The 16,389-nt window shown below is 47.8% G+C and overlaps 1 protein-coding gene and 1 non-coding gene across 3 annotated transcripts in view; both read left to right on the forward strand.

The window, feature by feature from the left end:
- Window positions 1-8,011, forward strand: part of EIF4G2 (eukaryotic translation initiation factor 4 gamma 2) — a 42,014-nt gene extending 34,003 nt beyond the window's left edge. The window contains exons 15-23 of one of the 2 annotated variants that reach the window (XM_040327961.1): window positions 551-655; window positions 968-1,078; window positions 1,161-1,265; window positions 2,334-2,549; window positions 3,669-3,927; window positions 4,016-4,220; window positions 5,307-5,515; window positions 5,603-5,724; window positions 7,042-8,011. In XM_040327961.1, the coding sequence (XP_040183895.1) occupies window positions 551-655; window positions 968-1,078; window positions 1,161-1,265; window positions 2,334-2,549; window positions 3,669-3,927; window positions 4,016-4,220; window positions 5,307-5,515; window positions 5,603-5,724; window positions 7,042-7,107 (1,398 nt within the window). In that variant the 3' untranslated portion in view covers window positions 7,108-8,011. The remainder of the gene's footprint in view (window positions 1-550; window positions 656-967; window positions 1,079-1,160; window positions 1,266-2,333; window positions 2,550-3,668; window positions 3,928-4,015; window positions 4,221-5,306; window positions 5,516-5,602; window positions 5,725-7,041) is intronic. The other variant, XM_040327962.1, reaches the window with a different exon arrangement.
- Window positions 690-883, forward strand: LOC120918142. Its single transcript, XR_005744350.1, has one exon. It is a non-coding gene; the product is annotated as a small nucleolar RNA SNORD97 (small nucleolar RNA).
- Window positions 8,012-16,389: the final 8,378 nt, after the last annotated feature.

The raw sequence follows: 16,389 nt of genomic DNA on the forward strand, positions 1-16,389 counted from the left end.
CATGTGTGAGATCGGTAGGTGCTTGCTGGGTAGCAAGCAAAAAACAAACAAAAAAAAGCTGGAACTCTGCTTTAAAGGGGTTGTAAAGGTTTGTTTTTTATTTTTTGCATTTTTGGTTCACTTATCCTATTCCTTCGATTTCCCTATTTTGTCCTGTTTCTCCTCGGTAAGCTTGCCCCCATCATCCAAGCTGTTCTGGCTGGGGGTTAGTCAGCCAGAACAGCTTACCGATGAGGAACGGAAAGTGATTTAAATAAAGGGGGGGGGGGGGACATTTAGAAGGGAAAAGGTAAGTGAACCAACAATGCACAAGCTTAAAGGAACCTATTTAGAAAATGACTAGCAACTTGTGGAGGAACCCTTGGCTTTCCATTGAACCCTGGCTTGGCTTATGTCTTGTTGATTTAAGATGTGTTCAAAATATTGGTTCTTATAGGAAAACCGGCAGCAGCAAGCCTGCAGAAAATGGGCAGTTTTCTAGAAAAAAGTGTTGATGGAATGTTCTGGTAGCTGATGTCTAATTTTATCGTAATCTCAATCTTTCTAAAAGGGGCAAGGCCAGATGTACCAGAGTCAGGGGCTCTTATCGCAACAAGGGCAGTCAAAGGATATGCCTCCTCGGTTTATTAAAAAAGGCCAGCTTAATGCAGACGAGGTACGTACTTCCAGATGGAAGCTGCTTCTCATGGTCGCCTGATGATTAAGAAAAGACGCGTTATTATGAGGACTTGTGGCTGGAAACTTCTTCTTCTCCTCCACCTCCCCCTCCCCCCTCCTTTATTCCTCCTTTCACCTTCTCCCTTCATCCCAATCTTTACCTCCCTGCCTCCCTTTTTCATAGTGACCAGCGTCCACTGAGCAAGATTATGAGATATGAGGGCGGTGACTATTCCATAGACAGGATTCTCTGAGCATTTGAGTTCTCTGTGGGATTAACCTTTCATTTGTCTGATCTTCCCCCTCCCAGATAAGCCTGAGACCAGCTCAGTCTTTTCTAATGAACAAGACACAAGTGCCAAAGCTCCAGCCTCAGATGAGCATGATGCCGCCTCGCACCCAGACACCACCCATGGGACAGGTGAGAGGTTCTTTCTTTCTTTCTTTCTTTCCTTTCTTTCTTTCTTTCTTTCTTCTGAGTTACTAACTTCTTCCTTCTCCAGACACCACAGCTTGGCCTCAAAACCAACCCACCTCCCATCCAAGAGAAACCTGCCAAGATTGTGAAGAAGCCTCCACCATCAAGAGAAGAGCTACTTAAACTTACTGTAAGCAATTAACTGAAATTACATTTATTTTTTATTTTTTTAACAAACAAAAAAAACCTTGAGACTTGAAGTTGCTCATATCAGTTTCATGCATGGATTGGATCTTGGCTGGTTCAGCAGGGACTGGCCAAGATTCAATACATTTGAGTATGCTTAAAGTGAAGTTCCACCCAAAAATGGGCGGAGCAGATGCCTGTCTAATACAGGTATTTGCTGCCACTTCCGGGCATAAAAATTGGCAGAACTTTGCTCTTAAGCCTATGCAGTTCATGTGCCTGAGCTCACCTCGTCTCATTCATTGAGGCCAGCAGAGTGGTATATAAAGTCCGTCTATTGGCACTGCCAATTATATGTTCACTTTCCACCCCTTTTAGGGGAGGTTTACTAAAACTGGAGAGTGCAAAATCTGGTGCCGCTGTGCATCGTAGGCAATCTGCTTGTAACCTCCGCTTAAGGACACACTCCAGTTTTAGTAAACCCCCCCCCCCTTTTGGGTGGCAGCTGTCTTAAGAAGGCAAAACTGAGGAGCTACCGCTACAGGTGTAGACCCTGGCTCACCACCGCCCACAGTGAATAGGAAAGAAACGAAGTGGTCACACACTGGAACCAAAATATGCTTGATGAAACCTTTATTGTCAAAAGGTAGGAGGTTCTAGGTTGACAAGTTTTGATCCACATGTCATAACCGACGAGCAATTTTCCACACTGAGTGAATTGATCAATTTTATCATTTGAAAATATCAAGTTTTAATTGCCAAACTGTGGCTGCCCCTATTTCTGTTTTTAAGCTTTACTAAACCAGAAAGTTGACTAGTCAGCAACTGAGACCACTAGAACTGAAGGGTGTGCATCTTGGTGCTCCCCTAGTAACGCCTATGTACATAAATATGGCAAATTATGCACTGGCTTTCGATAATAATCTAAATTAGATTTCCTTTGATAAACCTAATTGGCGGGGGTAGCTATTTTTGGTTTTAAGTGAAAATCTTCGACATGCCAGTGCAGGGAACTGAGCCCATGTGCTGTGATTTCTAAATGGTTTGCATGACTTGATGCTCTTAATTTCAGGAAGCATTTGTGACGGACTACTTGAATAACGGTAACGCGGCAGATGCCATAAACGGCGTGAAAGAAATGAGAGCTCCTAAACACTTCATCTCCGAAATGATTAGCCTGATCGTCCTGCAATCCCTGGACCGATCTGATGAAGACAAGGAGCGTGCCAGCGAACTGATCGGTATATTGCGTCAAGAGGGAGTGGCAACAAGTGACAACTTCATGCAGGTATATTGCTGAATTCCTTCAGCTCTGGAAGGTTTTTACCCCCCTCTTCATAAACAGGCCATGTTTTGATTTTTTTTTTCCTATTTGGCAATGCGCCACTTCAACTAATAAAAATAATGTATGACTTTATTGTGTACCACCAAAAGACAGCTGCATTTGCCTGGAAAAAAAAAATGTAGTAATTCTCCTATATCCACAATATATATATATATATATATATATATATATTATAATGTGTTTTTTTTCCAGGCAAATGGAGCTGGCTTTTGGTGGTTTTTCCCTTACTACTTTTTTAAAGAGACTGCAAACGTGTGTGTGTGTGTGTGTGTGTGTGTGTGTGTGTGTGTGTGTGTGTGTGTGTGTGTGTTTTTTTTTATTTTTTTTTATTTTTTTACTTATCCAATAAAAATTACATCAACCTTCATAAATTTAGACAAAATTGTATTCTGGTTGTGTCCTTGTTTAAAAATAAAAATAAAAATTCCAATAAGTATATTTGGTTTGAATGAGGTGTGTTGGGATTTTTTATTTTTTTTATTACACTAGTAATGATGGTGATCAGTGACTTGAACTGTGATGGACAATTTTGACACGGAGAGGGAGGGAAAGAGAAACTGCCACTGACGTCACGATTTACAGTAATGCAGTGATCAGTGCTAGTACTATATACTGTCACTGTACTAATGACACTGGCTGGGAGGGGGGGGGGGGTTTAATATCTAGGGTGATCAAAGGGTAAAATGCCTGTGTAGTGTGCTGCTTTTTACAAAAGATCTTTGTTGGCCCTGCAGGGCTAAAACAGATTGTTCCCTCTGTACAAAGCTATGCGTTTTATCAACACAGGGCTCTGATAGGACACTGCTGATGAGCAGGTCCTGGCCATGAATCATTGGCTGGGATGTGCCCCCCGCTGTCTAAATCCCAGCAGGAGGGGTGTGCATGTCCTGAACCTAGAAGACGCAATACAATGCACAATGACATTACGGCTCCTATTTGAGCCACCTGTCCACGGTATATGTACTGTAGTGGGTTGACAATCAGGTACTCATGATGTCCTATTAATTGTGTGTGTGTGTGTTTGTTTTTGTATTAACTTTATTTTTATTTTGTATATTTTAGGCTTTCTTGACTGTGCTGGACCAGTGCCCCAAGCTAGAGGTAGACATACCCCTGGTGAAATCCTACCTGGCCCAATTTGCAGCCCGTGCCATAATAGCGGAGCTGGTGAGCATTTCTGAACTCGGCCAGCCTCTGGAGAACGGCACCCACTTCCCTCTCTTCCTGCTCTGTCTGCAGCAGCTGGCCAAACTAAAGGACAAAGAGTGGCTGACCGAACTCTTCCAGCTAAGCAAAGTCAACATGCAGAAGATGTTACCAGGTAAGTGTTTGGCCTTTTGGCACGCTTGGAGAAACCATTTCTTGTGTTTGGGGGAAGTTGCCTAATCGCCAATATTGCTCTCTAATAGAAATCGACCAGAACAAAGACCGCATGCTGGAGATCCTGGACGGGAAAGGACTGAGCTTCTTGTTTCCGCTCATGAAACTGGAGAAAGAGTTACTGAAACAAATACAGATGGATCCTTCTCCACAGACCATCTACAAGTGGATTAAGGATAACATCTCTCCTAAACTTCATTTAGATAAAGGATTTGTGAATATTTTGATGACCAGGTGAGGATATCATGATGGGTACCCCCCCCCCCCCCCCTGTTAGGAGTCTCTTAGGCCCCATGCACACGAGACGCTGCTAAACTCGAGTTCAGAGGCATTTTTTTTTTCAACTGCCCCTGAACACATTTAATGTTATCCTATGTATCCATGCACACAATCACGTTTTTTGGCGTTTTAAAGCAGTTGGGTTTATGTCTGTTTTTTCAGACTCAAAATTTGGGGTTCAGAAGCTTTTTTTTTTCGGTCGCAAACGTGGTAAAACGCCGCAAAATTCGTGGCAAAAAGGGGCATTTTAAACGCCGGTTTTTGCCTTTGAAAACGTGAGTTTAGATGTGTTTGTAATTGCTTCTCATGTGCATGGGGCCTTAGGATGAGATGTGTGTTAAGTACTTCCCCCCCCCCCCCCCCCCCCATAGCAGCTGTCAGATTAAGAGTATGGAGTTGAAACGCTGATCTAGGGTGATCAAAGGGTTAAATATGTGCCTGACTGTGGTGTGTGTTTTTGTTTTTTTGTAGATTTCTAAGTTTCTCATCCCTGCTTTTGCAAGGATGAGAAACGGATCACTCTGTGTACAATTGTAGCCTTTTCACACTATGTCGACGGTAAAACGCTGCTATTTTTAGCGGTGATTTACTGTCGGATTTGCTGTAGTTTTACCCCTGCCAGAGGCCAAAAAAAAGTTAAAAGCGCTGCTGCTACAGCAGCATTTTGCTGGCACTGCCCATTGATTTCAATGGGCAGGAGTGCATTAGGAGCGGTGAGTTCACTGCTCATGCGCTCCAAAGAAGCTGCTGGCAGGACTTTTCCTGACACCCTCGAACTTTCACACTGGTGTGAATGGCGCAGCTGTTTTAGGGCTTGACCAACCCTAAGGTTGTAAATATCTGACACTTCACTCACCATACAAGCAAAACAAATTTATTGATGTTAAATGGGTGAGACTATCGTGTAGAAGAAGCGCACACAATAAATAGACATTGTGGCTACATCAACAATTGGAAATTTTATGGTTTTAATAATTGGATTGCAAACTATCTTTGCACGTTTTGTTTTTAAAGAGCCCTTTTCCCTTTTTTGTCTTGCAGCTTTTTACAGTATATTTCTAATGAGGTTTGCCCAACGGACGATGCAGAGCAGGTGGCGTCACCATCTAAAGAGCAGCTGGACCTGGAAAAGCAGCTGTTGCTGTCTTTCAAGCCAGTGATGCAGAAGTTCCTCCATGACCATGTTGAACTGCAAGTCAGCGCCTTGTATGCACTCCAGGTGCACTGCTACACTAAAAACTTCCCTAAAGGTACAGTTGCCTTTTTGCTATGTGCTCCTTTCTCTATTGCAGCCATGTCTGTTTCTGATCTTTATTTAAATGTCCGTTCCCTTACAGGCATGTTGCTCCGCTTCTTTGTCCATTTCTATGACATGGAGATACTAGAAGAAGAAGCTTTCTTGGCATGGAAGGAAGATATTACACAAGAGTTTCCAGGAAAGGGAAAAGCTTTATTCCAGGTAAAGTGGTGATTTTTTTTTTTTTTTTTTTGTGTATGGCAAAGTCTTTATTTTTGTCTAGAGCAACGGTTTATTTCCCCAGTCATTCGCCTACTCAGTGGTCATCAATGGATAGTGGCGTACTACGTGTTTTTTTTAATTATCCCTTCATAACATGTTACACCCTCAATTTCTTTAACCGCTTCATCCCCGGAAGATTGTACCCCTTTCCTGACCAGAGCAGTTTTTACAATTTGGCACGGCATTGCTTTAACCACTTGAGCCCCAGGCCACTTTTTGCAATTTGGCACTGTCGCTTTAACTGACAATTGCGCAGTCGTGCGGCGTGGCTCCCAAACAAAATGTACGTTCTCTCCCCCCCCCCCCCCCCCCCCCCCCCCCAATGGAGCTTTCTTTTTGGTGGTATTTGAGCACCTCTGCAGATTTCATTTTTTGCGCTATAAACAAATAGCGTTAATTTTGAGAAATTCAATATTAACTTTTTGCTATAATATCCCCCAAAAATATATAAAAACATATTTTTCCTCAGTTTAGGACGATACGTATTCTTCTACATATTTTTGTTAAAAAAAATTGCAATAAGCTTTTATCGGCTGGTTTGCGTATAATTTATAGCATTTACAAAATAGGGGATAGTTTTATTGCATTTTTTATTTTTTTATTTTTTTTTGACTGCGACATTATGGCGGACACTTTGGACAATTTTGACACATTTTTGGGACCATTGTCATTTTCACAGTAAAAAATGCATTGTGAAAATGACAGTTGCAGTTTGGGAGTTAACCTTATCAGCGTCCTCTGTGGTTATGTGTGTTTACAACTGTAGGGGGGGTGTGGCTGTAGGTGTGACGTCATCGATTGTGTCCCCCTATAAAAGGATCCCACGATCGATGACGCCGCCACAGTGAAGAACGGGGAAGCCGTGTTTACACACGGCTCTCCCCGTTCTTCAGCTCCGGGGACCGATCGCGGGACGTCAGCGGCGATAGAGTCCCACGGTCACGGAGCTTCGGACCGCGTGGCCTGCGACCCCATGGCTGGGCTTTAAGGACAACGTACATATACGTTGATGTGCCATTCTGCCGACGTATATCGGCGTGAAGGGGTCCTTAAGTGGTTAATCTCCCTGGCACCCCGTCTGTACGTTCATGTTGGGGACACTTCAAGCTTTTATATTTTGCTATCAAGGTCAGGTTGATTCTGGGGTGAAATGGTAGGTAACTTGTTTGACAGTTTTTTATGAATGTCTGTCTGGATTTTATTGCAGAGCTCAGCCTGTGAGATGTGTTGTAACATTGTTGAACTCTTTTTTTGCAGGTGAACCAATGGCTAACCTGGCTGGAGACCGCCGAAGAAGAGGAATCTGAAGAGGAAGCCGACTAAAGAACCAGCCAAAGCCTTAATGTTGTGCGAAACACACTGTTGCTATGAATTAAATCGCGTTTTGACCTAACCACTGCGAAAATCCATTCCGCTGTAACATTTTCGCAAATCTGTAAATGCAGAGGCATGTCTATTTAGGATTCCTTCTGCTCTAAAAGAAGAGAGGTTTTTAAGTGTAATGTCTTAATCATAGTCAGCCATGCAATATTTTTTAGAGTTTCTGTAATGTTTAGATCTGTGCATTAGCAGCATGCAATAATTACATCCTGGGTTCCCAAAACACACACATGGTCTCTGGCGAGGACTTCTATAGCTGCCGGAAAAAAAATTAACCTTTCTGGGCCATAAAAGGGGGGGAAACAAAACAACTGATTTAGCAACACTGAAGAATACTGTAGAGATGCACTTTGCTCAGTGTAATACTTGACTTGTTGCAATATCTGATTATCAATTTGGTTGTTAAAGAAAATCCTTTAACTGTAATTCATGGATGTTACCGTAATAGTATGTGTATTGCCTGTACTTCTACCTCTAGTAATGGGCTTTTTTTTTTTTTTTTTTTTGTGCTAGAATCTAATATCTTTGAACCTGGGCAAGTGCACAAGTCTTTAAAAACCTAAAAAAGAAAAAAAAAATGTTACTTGCACAAAAAAACCTGCTCCATTTTTGAGAGATTGATGGCTACCCTGAGATACGTGGTTATTTGTGGGTGTGATGCTTAAAATGGTGAGCAAATGAATTGGTCCTCCTTTATTATAGTATTGAAATTAAGTCTACTTAATTTATCAAGTCATGTTCATGCCCTGATTTTATATACTTGTATCTATCAATAAACATTGTGATACTTGACCTGTGATTTTATGGCTACATACAAATTTTCATCGGGTCCAGTGTCAGAAAAAAACAAACCTTTTGTGTGTTGTCAGTATTTGCATGGGCTTTGGGTCTATTATGTTTAACCGCTTCACGCCGGCCGCACACATATGCTGCCTCTCGGCAGGTGGGCTTTCACACCGAGATCTATCTATACATCTATCACCCGCGCAGCCTTGTGTACTCCCAGCATGGTAGACGGCAGGTACCAGAAAGCTCCCGATGCATACTAGCAATCGGGAGCTTTTCAGATGATGTGACAGCCAATCACAGCAGGCACATGACCTGAATGGCCACCTCGGCCTCCTGACTTTTAGAACTCCTAAAGGGATGGTCAGCGGGAAGGGGTAAATTTCTATCAAACACTGACCAGTTCTCCAGTAAATTGCTGCTGCGATTGTCACGGCTGGATCGTGGCCAGTGGGAGTGGAAATTTCTTTCGTTCATAGACGGACACAGCCTTCATTGACATTAGGGTTATATCAGCTTCCACTAGGAGAGTAGCATAACCCTAAGGTCAATGAAGGCTGTGTCCGTCTATGAACTCAGAGAAATGGATTTTACGGTGAGTACAAAAATCCTTTTTTCTCTTTCGTTCATAGACTGAGACACAGCCTTCATTGACCTTAGGGTTATGCTACTCTCCTAGTGGAAGCGGATATAACCCTAATGTCAATGAAGGCTGTGTCCGTCTATGAACTCAGAGAAATGGATTTTACAGCGAGTACAAAAATCCTATTTCTCTTTCGTTCATAGACGGACACAGCATTCTTTGACATTAGGGTTATATCCGCTTTCACTAGGAGAGTTTAGGCAGAAAAAAAGCGCTTAAAGTGTTAACACAAGCCTTAGTGCAGCTCCTCCCAGGGGGCGTGGCCCCCCCGGTATAACCCACACCCTGCTCTAACAGCCTCAGTTTTTTCCTGCCTAACGTCAGGAGAGTCAGGCACTCTGGAGTTCCTGTACTCTGGAGATTTTTTTCTTGCGATTTTCTCGCTTTTTATTATTTTGTTCCTGCATTTTTTTTTTTTTTTTTGAATCCTGTGATTCTTCTATCAACAGCCGACTGGGTGACAGGCTGGGTCCTCGGCCCTTGTAGTCCCCCCAGGTTCGGCCTTCGAGCGTGTGCCGGCCCTCAGCTCAGCTTTGGGACGTCCACGACAGGCCCCATTGCTCCAGGGGCGGCCGGGGAACTTTTTGTTCTAGGGCACACATATGACCGGTCTCTATGGCCTTGTCACAGTGTGTCTGGCCGACAGCCATGCCGTTTAGCGGACGTTGGATCTGTCTGGGATACCTCCAGCCGGTGGTCGCAGGACGGGTAAGTAGTGGCCTCTTGCTCAGGTAAGTGGTCTGGCTGGAATTTTCCCCTGGGGAGGTCGACTGAGGGTTTGCCCTGCTTTCCTCTCTCCCTTTTTTTCCTCTCCCTCCTTCCCAGTTTCTGGGTGACGGCCGTGAGGTGGGGGCCCCGCTTGGGGGGCTCAGTCTGACCTGGGGGCTGCTACTGCTGTGGGTGCTGTGTTTTTCTGGGCTGCCATATGTGCGGAGGGGGTCCTGTGGGCCTGTGTACTGCGTGTGTCACTGGGGCTTTGCTGTGTGTTTTTTGAAAAAAACGCCGTTTTCGGGCGCCATTTTGCCGCTGACGGCGGTGTTTTATGGCGCAGTTGTAATTGCGGCGGCCATTTTCTCGGAGCCCGCAGACATATCGGCGGCCATCTTGATACAGCTCTTGTGCCTAGGATGACGGCGCGTACGGCTCTGCACATTTTCCTTTTGGATGGCGCGGCACAGGCAGCGTTTTTGGCTCTCGGCAGCGGCGGTCTGGTCGGACGGTGAGTCCTCCGGGGGGGGGGGTTTCCCTGTTCTCTGTGGCGGCTGGGGGGATGTCCTGTGGAGCCTGCCAGTACTAGGGGATGTTAACCCTTAGTGTCCCTGCGGCCTCCAGGGATGCTGTGCTGGCAGTCCCTGAGGCGTTTTGGGTCAGGATGGGAGTGTTGGAGGGATGTGGGAATTGCACTTGTTCCCCCCTCTGCCTCTCTCTGGGTATTTTTTCTGACAGGGAATCAGGCCTCACTGAGGCGTCTGGTTTTGTTTTTTTGTCAGTAGCTGCTGGCTGAAGTCCACACGGACTGTGAGGATGGCCCTGTTTCAGGGTCAGCACTTGATGGTGCTGTTGTTGGGGCTCTTAACACTGCGGTGCGGGTTACCATGGTTAGCTATGGTGGTTTCGGAGGTGGCATCAGTGGTGTCAGTCCCTTTTGGGTTCCGTGCCGCCCCGCACCGCAATATGTGTTTTTTTCCTTGTGTTCCATGTCTGGAATATGTTGTGCAAGGATTGGGATCAGTCGCAGGGTACAAAATGCTTTGCGGTCTGTCCCCTCTTTTTTGGGGAGGATTCCTGTATCGGGGTGTCTCTCTCTCCCCCCCCGCCCCCTGTGTTCAGCTGGGTAGCTTGTTTTTAAAACAAGGCTGCCACATTACCTGGGGAAGGGGCTCCCGCTTTTGGGGACCCCGCTGATAGGGGTGCTGTGAATGTGGTCGGTCCATATTCACAGCGGGGGGGGGGGGCGGTGGTGAGTCCGGTTTTGGCCGGGACTCTGGTGTCGCAGACATTTCCCGGACGGGGAGCTGGAGGCGCAGAATGCTTCTATGGCCTGCGTGGTCCTGACCGACCAGTTTGTACTAGGTCAGATATTTGTCTGTGTCCACCCCGGATATGCTCCCCTTGCTCTCCAGGGCATCCGCCTGCGCCATGTTTTCTGCCTTGTATGGCTGGGGGTTGGTCTGCGGACGGTCTTTTCAGTAGTCCCTGGTGGTATTGCCCTGTGGGGGTGTACGCAGGGGTGTCTCTGATTGTCGTCATAAAGGATGCCATCATAAAGGATGCCACGGGCGGTGTGAGCACTCTGCTCCCGCAATCTAAAAAAGGGTAGGTGCCTCACTGTAGGCGAGGGCCCTCATTTACTGTTCCCCATGCGTTTTTTGGTTTTCGCCCGCCAAGTGCGGCAGGAAAACATTTTCAAGGGGCTAGGACGTCCACTGAGGACACAGGCGCCCCGGGTGCCGCAAGCCTGCTCCCGCTTGGAGGTTTGCCTCCGCTCGCATCTCGGGTGGGGGGGCTGGCTCCGCGAATTCGCGGCTCGGTGGAGGTCTCTCCTCTCTGACCGTTGGGTTGCGAGGTAGTTTCCTCTGGGTGCGAGACAGGATTTCTCTCTTGTCTACCAAACAGGTTTTTTCCCTCCATCCTCTGGCTCGCCGGGTGGCTCTGTCAGGGGCTGTCCAGGATCTTCTGGTCAGGGCAGTGATTGTGCCAGTTCCCTCGTGGAACAGGCTCCGGGGTTTTTCTCCAATCTGTTTTGTGGTCCCCAAAGGAGGACGGGGCCCGTCAAATCCTGGGCCTCAGGCCCTTGTTTTTTTTTTTTTATAAAAGTGCAAAGGATGAGGTTTTTCTGGCGTCCTTGGATGCCGTGAACACGTACCTGCATGTTCCCATATGCTCAAAGCACCAGAGTTTCTGGACTTTGCGGTCAGGGAGGACCATCTTTCATTGTGGCCCTCCCGCTCGGCTTGGTGTCGACACCACAGGTTTTCACCGAGGTGCTCGTTCCGATACTGGCCCGGCTGTGGCAGAGGGGGTTTGTTATTGTGGGATGTCTGTACAACATTCTCCTACGAGCTTCCTCGAGCTCTGAATTAGTGGAGCCATGTCTGTCACGTGTCAGACTCTCCAAGAGTTTGGCTGACTTCTGTTTTGTCCAGAAGTCAGTGTTGGTTCCGTCTCAGGGACTGGAATTCCTGGGACTAGTCCTGGATTCCGCCGGGGCGAAAAAAAAAAAAAAAATTTCTCCTATCGGAAAGAATTCAGACTCTGCAATCTGCTGGGCAGCAGTTGTCGACCTAGTAGTGGTCATCTCTGCGATTCTGCATGAGGGTGCTGGGTCTGACGGTGGCCTCTGTCGAGGCGGTTCCTTATGCCAAATTCCACGCCAGGGTGCTACAGAGGGAACTGCTGTCTCGTGGGGACAAGCTTCCGTCATCCCTGGATTACCAGGTTCAGTTGAGTCACCTGGTCCCTGGTGTGGTGGCTGACTTTTCCGGTGCTTCGGGCTGGAAAGGCATTTCTGCCATGTCACTGGACGGTGGTCGCGACGGATGCCAGCCTCTCCGGTTGGAGGGTTTTTTGGGGCACCCAGTCAGCCCTGTGGCGCTGGACTCAGGTGGAGTCCCACCTACCAATCGGTGTTCTGGATCAGGCTTGCCTTGCCTGGTGGTCCCTGGATCTACAGGGCTGACCATTCAGGACCCTGTCCGACAACGCTGTGGCGTACGTCGACCATCTGGGAAGCACACGGAGTTCTGTTGCAGCGACGAGGGTCGCGCACATCCTTCGGTGGGCCGAAAGGTCCGTTCCGGCTCTATCGGCCGTGTACATTCTGGGAGTATGGAATTGGCGGGCCGACTCCTGAGTCGGACTGCGCTAGACCAAGGAGAGTGGTCTCTCCACCCGTAGGGGTTTTCAGTGTCTGTGCCGAAAGTGGGGCACTCCATGCGTGGACCTTCTAGCGTTCCGCCTCAACCGGAAGGTGCCATGTTTTTTTTTTTTTGGCCAGGTCAAGGGACCCATGGGCAGACGCGTCAGGGGCTCCTTGGGGTCACTGTCGCCTACTTTAAACCTTCCCTCCTCGGTAGCTTCTTCCTCGACTGCTGCGCAGAGTGGAAGCCGAGGGAATTCTATCAATCCTGATTGTCCCAGATTGGCCGCGTCGCTCATGGTACGCGGACCTGGTGCGTCTGGTGGCAGACACCCCCTAGCACGTTCCCCTGGGGGTTGATCTTCTGTTACAGGGTCCGATCATCCACCCTGTTTTTTTTTACAGCCACTGGCTTAGCGGCGTGGCTGTTGAGAGCCTGGGGCTGTGGGCCCGAGGCCTATTGGGCTCAGTGGTCTCTACCGTGCTGCCTGCATGGAAGTCTACCTCACGTAGGTTTTACATCATACGTGGAAGGCCTGCATCTCTGTGTGTGAGGAGATGAAGTGGCACCCTCGGACATATGTGGTGTCCAGGATTCTGCTGTTTTTTACAGCAGGGAGTGGATCAGGCTCTCGCCTTAAGTACGATTAGGAGTCAGTTTTTCTGCTCTGGCTGTTACTTTCAATGAGCCTTGGCGTCGCACTCCTTGGTGCGTACGTCTGGTCTGGGGGTCTGGCATGTGGCCCCTCCACTACCCCCATGGGACTTGAATTTAGTCCTTTTGGTTCTTCTGGATGCTCCCTTTGTGGACATTCGGGAGGTTTTTTGTTGACTGTCACGAGACGGGAGCAGGTTTAGCTCAGCGCTAGAGTACCTGCCCTTCATGCATTTGACTCTGGGTGCTAGCCCAGGAAGGTCTGCGTCGTCACGTGGCCATGGCTCAGCGTGGGCATTTACACTGATTTTTTCTGGTAGCAATTACCTCGATCAGATGAGTTTTTGTCTGTTCTGGCGGCCTTGTCTTGCAAGGCTCCCTACTTGGTCATCCATAAGGATGAGGGGGTGCTGCGACCGCAGCCGTCTTTTCTCTCCAGGGTCGTTTCGGCTTTTCACGTTGATGAGGACATTGTTCTTCCATCCTTATGTCCTTGGCCGAAATGCAGGGAGGCGGCCTCTTTACATCCTCTGTATGTGATTCGGGCCCTACGTATGTACTTATCTGCTACGATTCCGTTCCGGAAGTCGGTCTCACTGTTCGTGTCGCTGGCTGGTTCTACCAGGGGGCCTGGTAGTCTCGTCAGCCACCCCTTTTCGGGGTGGATCCGACGAATTGTGCTTCAGGCCTAGGCCCTGAAGGGGCTGGCGCCTCCCTTTTGGGTTACGGCGCATACGACCAGGGCGATCGGAGCCTTTTTGGTTTTTCTGGCCTCTGTTACAGGGGTATATGGCAGCGACCTGGTCGTCGATCCACACTTTCAAGGTCTTACGAGGTGGATGTGTGCGCATCTTCTGATGCCTCCTTCGGCCGCAGATGTTACAGGCGGCGTTTTATGGTGGGAGTTTCTCCGTTGAGCAACTCCCGGTTTTGTTTGGGGTGTAACCTGTTTTGCTGTGTTATTTCCCGCCCCTCGAATTTTTTGACACTGCTTTGGGACGTCCCTAATGTCAAAGAATGCTGTGTCCGTCTATGAACGAAAGAGAAAATAGGATTTTTGTACTCACCGTAAAATCCATTTCTCTGAGTTCATAGACGGACACAGCACCCACCCCTCCTTGGTTTGTACTGCTTGTTACGTACTGAGGCTGTTAGAGCAGGGTGTGGGTTATACCGGGGGGGCCACGCCCCCTGGGAGGAGCTGCACTAAGGCTTGTGTTTGTTAACACTTTAAGCGCTTTTTTTCTGCCTAAACTCTCCTAGTGAAAGCGGATATAACCCTAATGTCAAAGAATGCTGTGTCCGTCTATGAACTCAGAGAAATGGATTTTACGGTGAGTACAAAAATCCTATTTTTTTCTGGCATCAGGTTAGGAGGAATAGTGGCCTATCTTTGCTATCATAGGGAGTATTTGTGCTCCATTATTTTCAGTAGAAGAAATGGTGCCCCATTGTTGGTGTTAGATGTCAGAATAGTGTCTCGTATCAGTGGGAGGATTAGTGCCCCAGCCCAAGGGCCGGATAAAGGCCAGGAAAGGGCCACATCCAGCCCTCGGGCCGCCGTTTGGGGACCCCTGGTCTATAAGGTGTATGTTTTCCATTGGGAACAGGACTTGTGCCAACATGCCTCCACTGCATGATCAATCGACTGCACGGATCTTAGGCAAGTGCCTGGTGACAGAGGCCAGCGCTGACAGTGATAGTAAACTTGCCATAAAAGTCTCCCTGCAAGGTAAAGCCATAATGTGCTAGTATGAATCGCATATGAAAGACTTGCCTTCATACAAAGCCCTTGAGCAGTACAGTCATTGCTGCAGAGCTTCTATCTTCACTCTTTGTCATTTTTACCTGCAGGTAAGCTTATGATATTCACCACTTTAAAGTGGTTGTAAACTCTCAGAAAAACAGCAAGACAAGAGCATAATGAGCTAGTGTAAGTACCATAATATGTATCGCATACTAGCCCATTATGAAATGCTTGCCTTAGATTAAAGCTGTTGCTGCGGTCACCGTACACCGCTGCAACATGTCTCCGGGAGTTCTGGGGGGGGGGGGGCTCCGGCACTGTGATTGACTGCCGCTGCAATGACGTTGCTCCCATGCGTGCGGGGGCCGCTAGGCACGGACGGCTATTGTAGGCAAAGTGGTTGTAAACCCTGTACTACCATGTTTAAGACTGCTTGGGTATTTGCCAGCTATTATGTGTTTTGATTGAAGATCGTGAGGGAAGGGTTCATGCTGTTGACAATGCTGGCTTTGCATCAACAGCTAATCCTAAATATAACAAAGTACACTTTGTCCCCTGGGGGGGGCCCAGGAAGAAAAAAATGTGGGGTGAGACTTTTTAAAGTAGCCCATAGATTATGCAATTTCATTTTTCCTTCCACTGCTGGAACACAATGGCTTCCATAGCTATTGATCACATGCAAAAAAATCCAACCCAGGCTACTTGTACTGAAGTTGGTTGATCGACTGGTACAAGCAGCCTGCCCATAGATGGATTGAATCTCTGCTGGTCCCTGTGAAACCGACCTGAGGCTTAGTTTATCAATGGCCAGCTTTATAAAGATATTAATCCTTGTGTCATCTATTGGGAAAACTAAACTAGTGCCACACCCTAAAGATGCTGAACTTTGAAAAGAGCAAAATGTGGGCATGCAAAATGGATGGACACAGCAGCAATTGACCTTGGGGTATTATCCTCCCTTTTAGGAGATTGACTAGGCAGAAAAAAACGGCATGTTAAGTGTTAAACACTCCACACAGTACCTCCCAGGGGGGGCGGTTCCCCCGGGTACATCCCCCCCCCCCCCCCCCCGCGTTCTCTGTTCTGCAGCCTCTGTTTTTTCTGCCTAGCAGGAGATGACATGGCTCTGAGGATTTTTCTTTTGCAATTTTCTTGCTTTTCTTTTTCCTGCGTTTTTTGGATCCTGGGATCTACAATCAACTGCCGACTGGGTGATGGGCTGGGTCCTTGATCCTTGTAGTCCCCCCCCCAAGTTCGGCCATCGAGCGTGTGCTGGCCTTTAGCTACGCACTGGGCCGTCCATGACATGCTCTGTTGCTCCACCTGGGGTGGCCGGTGAGCTATACACTCCAGGGCACACATATGACCAGGCTCTATGTCCGTGTCGCAGTGTGCCGGGCCGACAGCCATGCCGTAACTGCGCGGACATTGGTTCTGTCCGGGATGCCTCCAGCCGGTGGTTGCAGGATGGGTAAGTAGCAGTCGCCTTGCTTTGGCGGGGTGGTGCGGCTTCTGCATTCCTGGGGAGGTCGATC

The sequence above is a fragment of the Rana temporaria genome, chromosome 11, assembly GCF_905171775.1.
Source record: "Rana temporaria chromosome 11, aRanTem1.1, whole genome shotgun sequence".
NCBI lineage: Eukaryota > Metazoa > Chordata > Amphibia > Anura > Ranidae > Rana > Rana temporaria.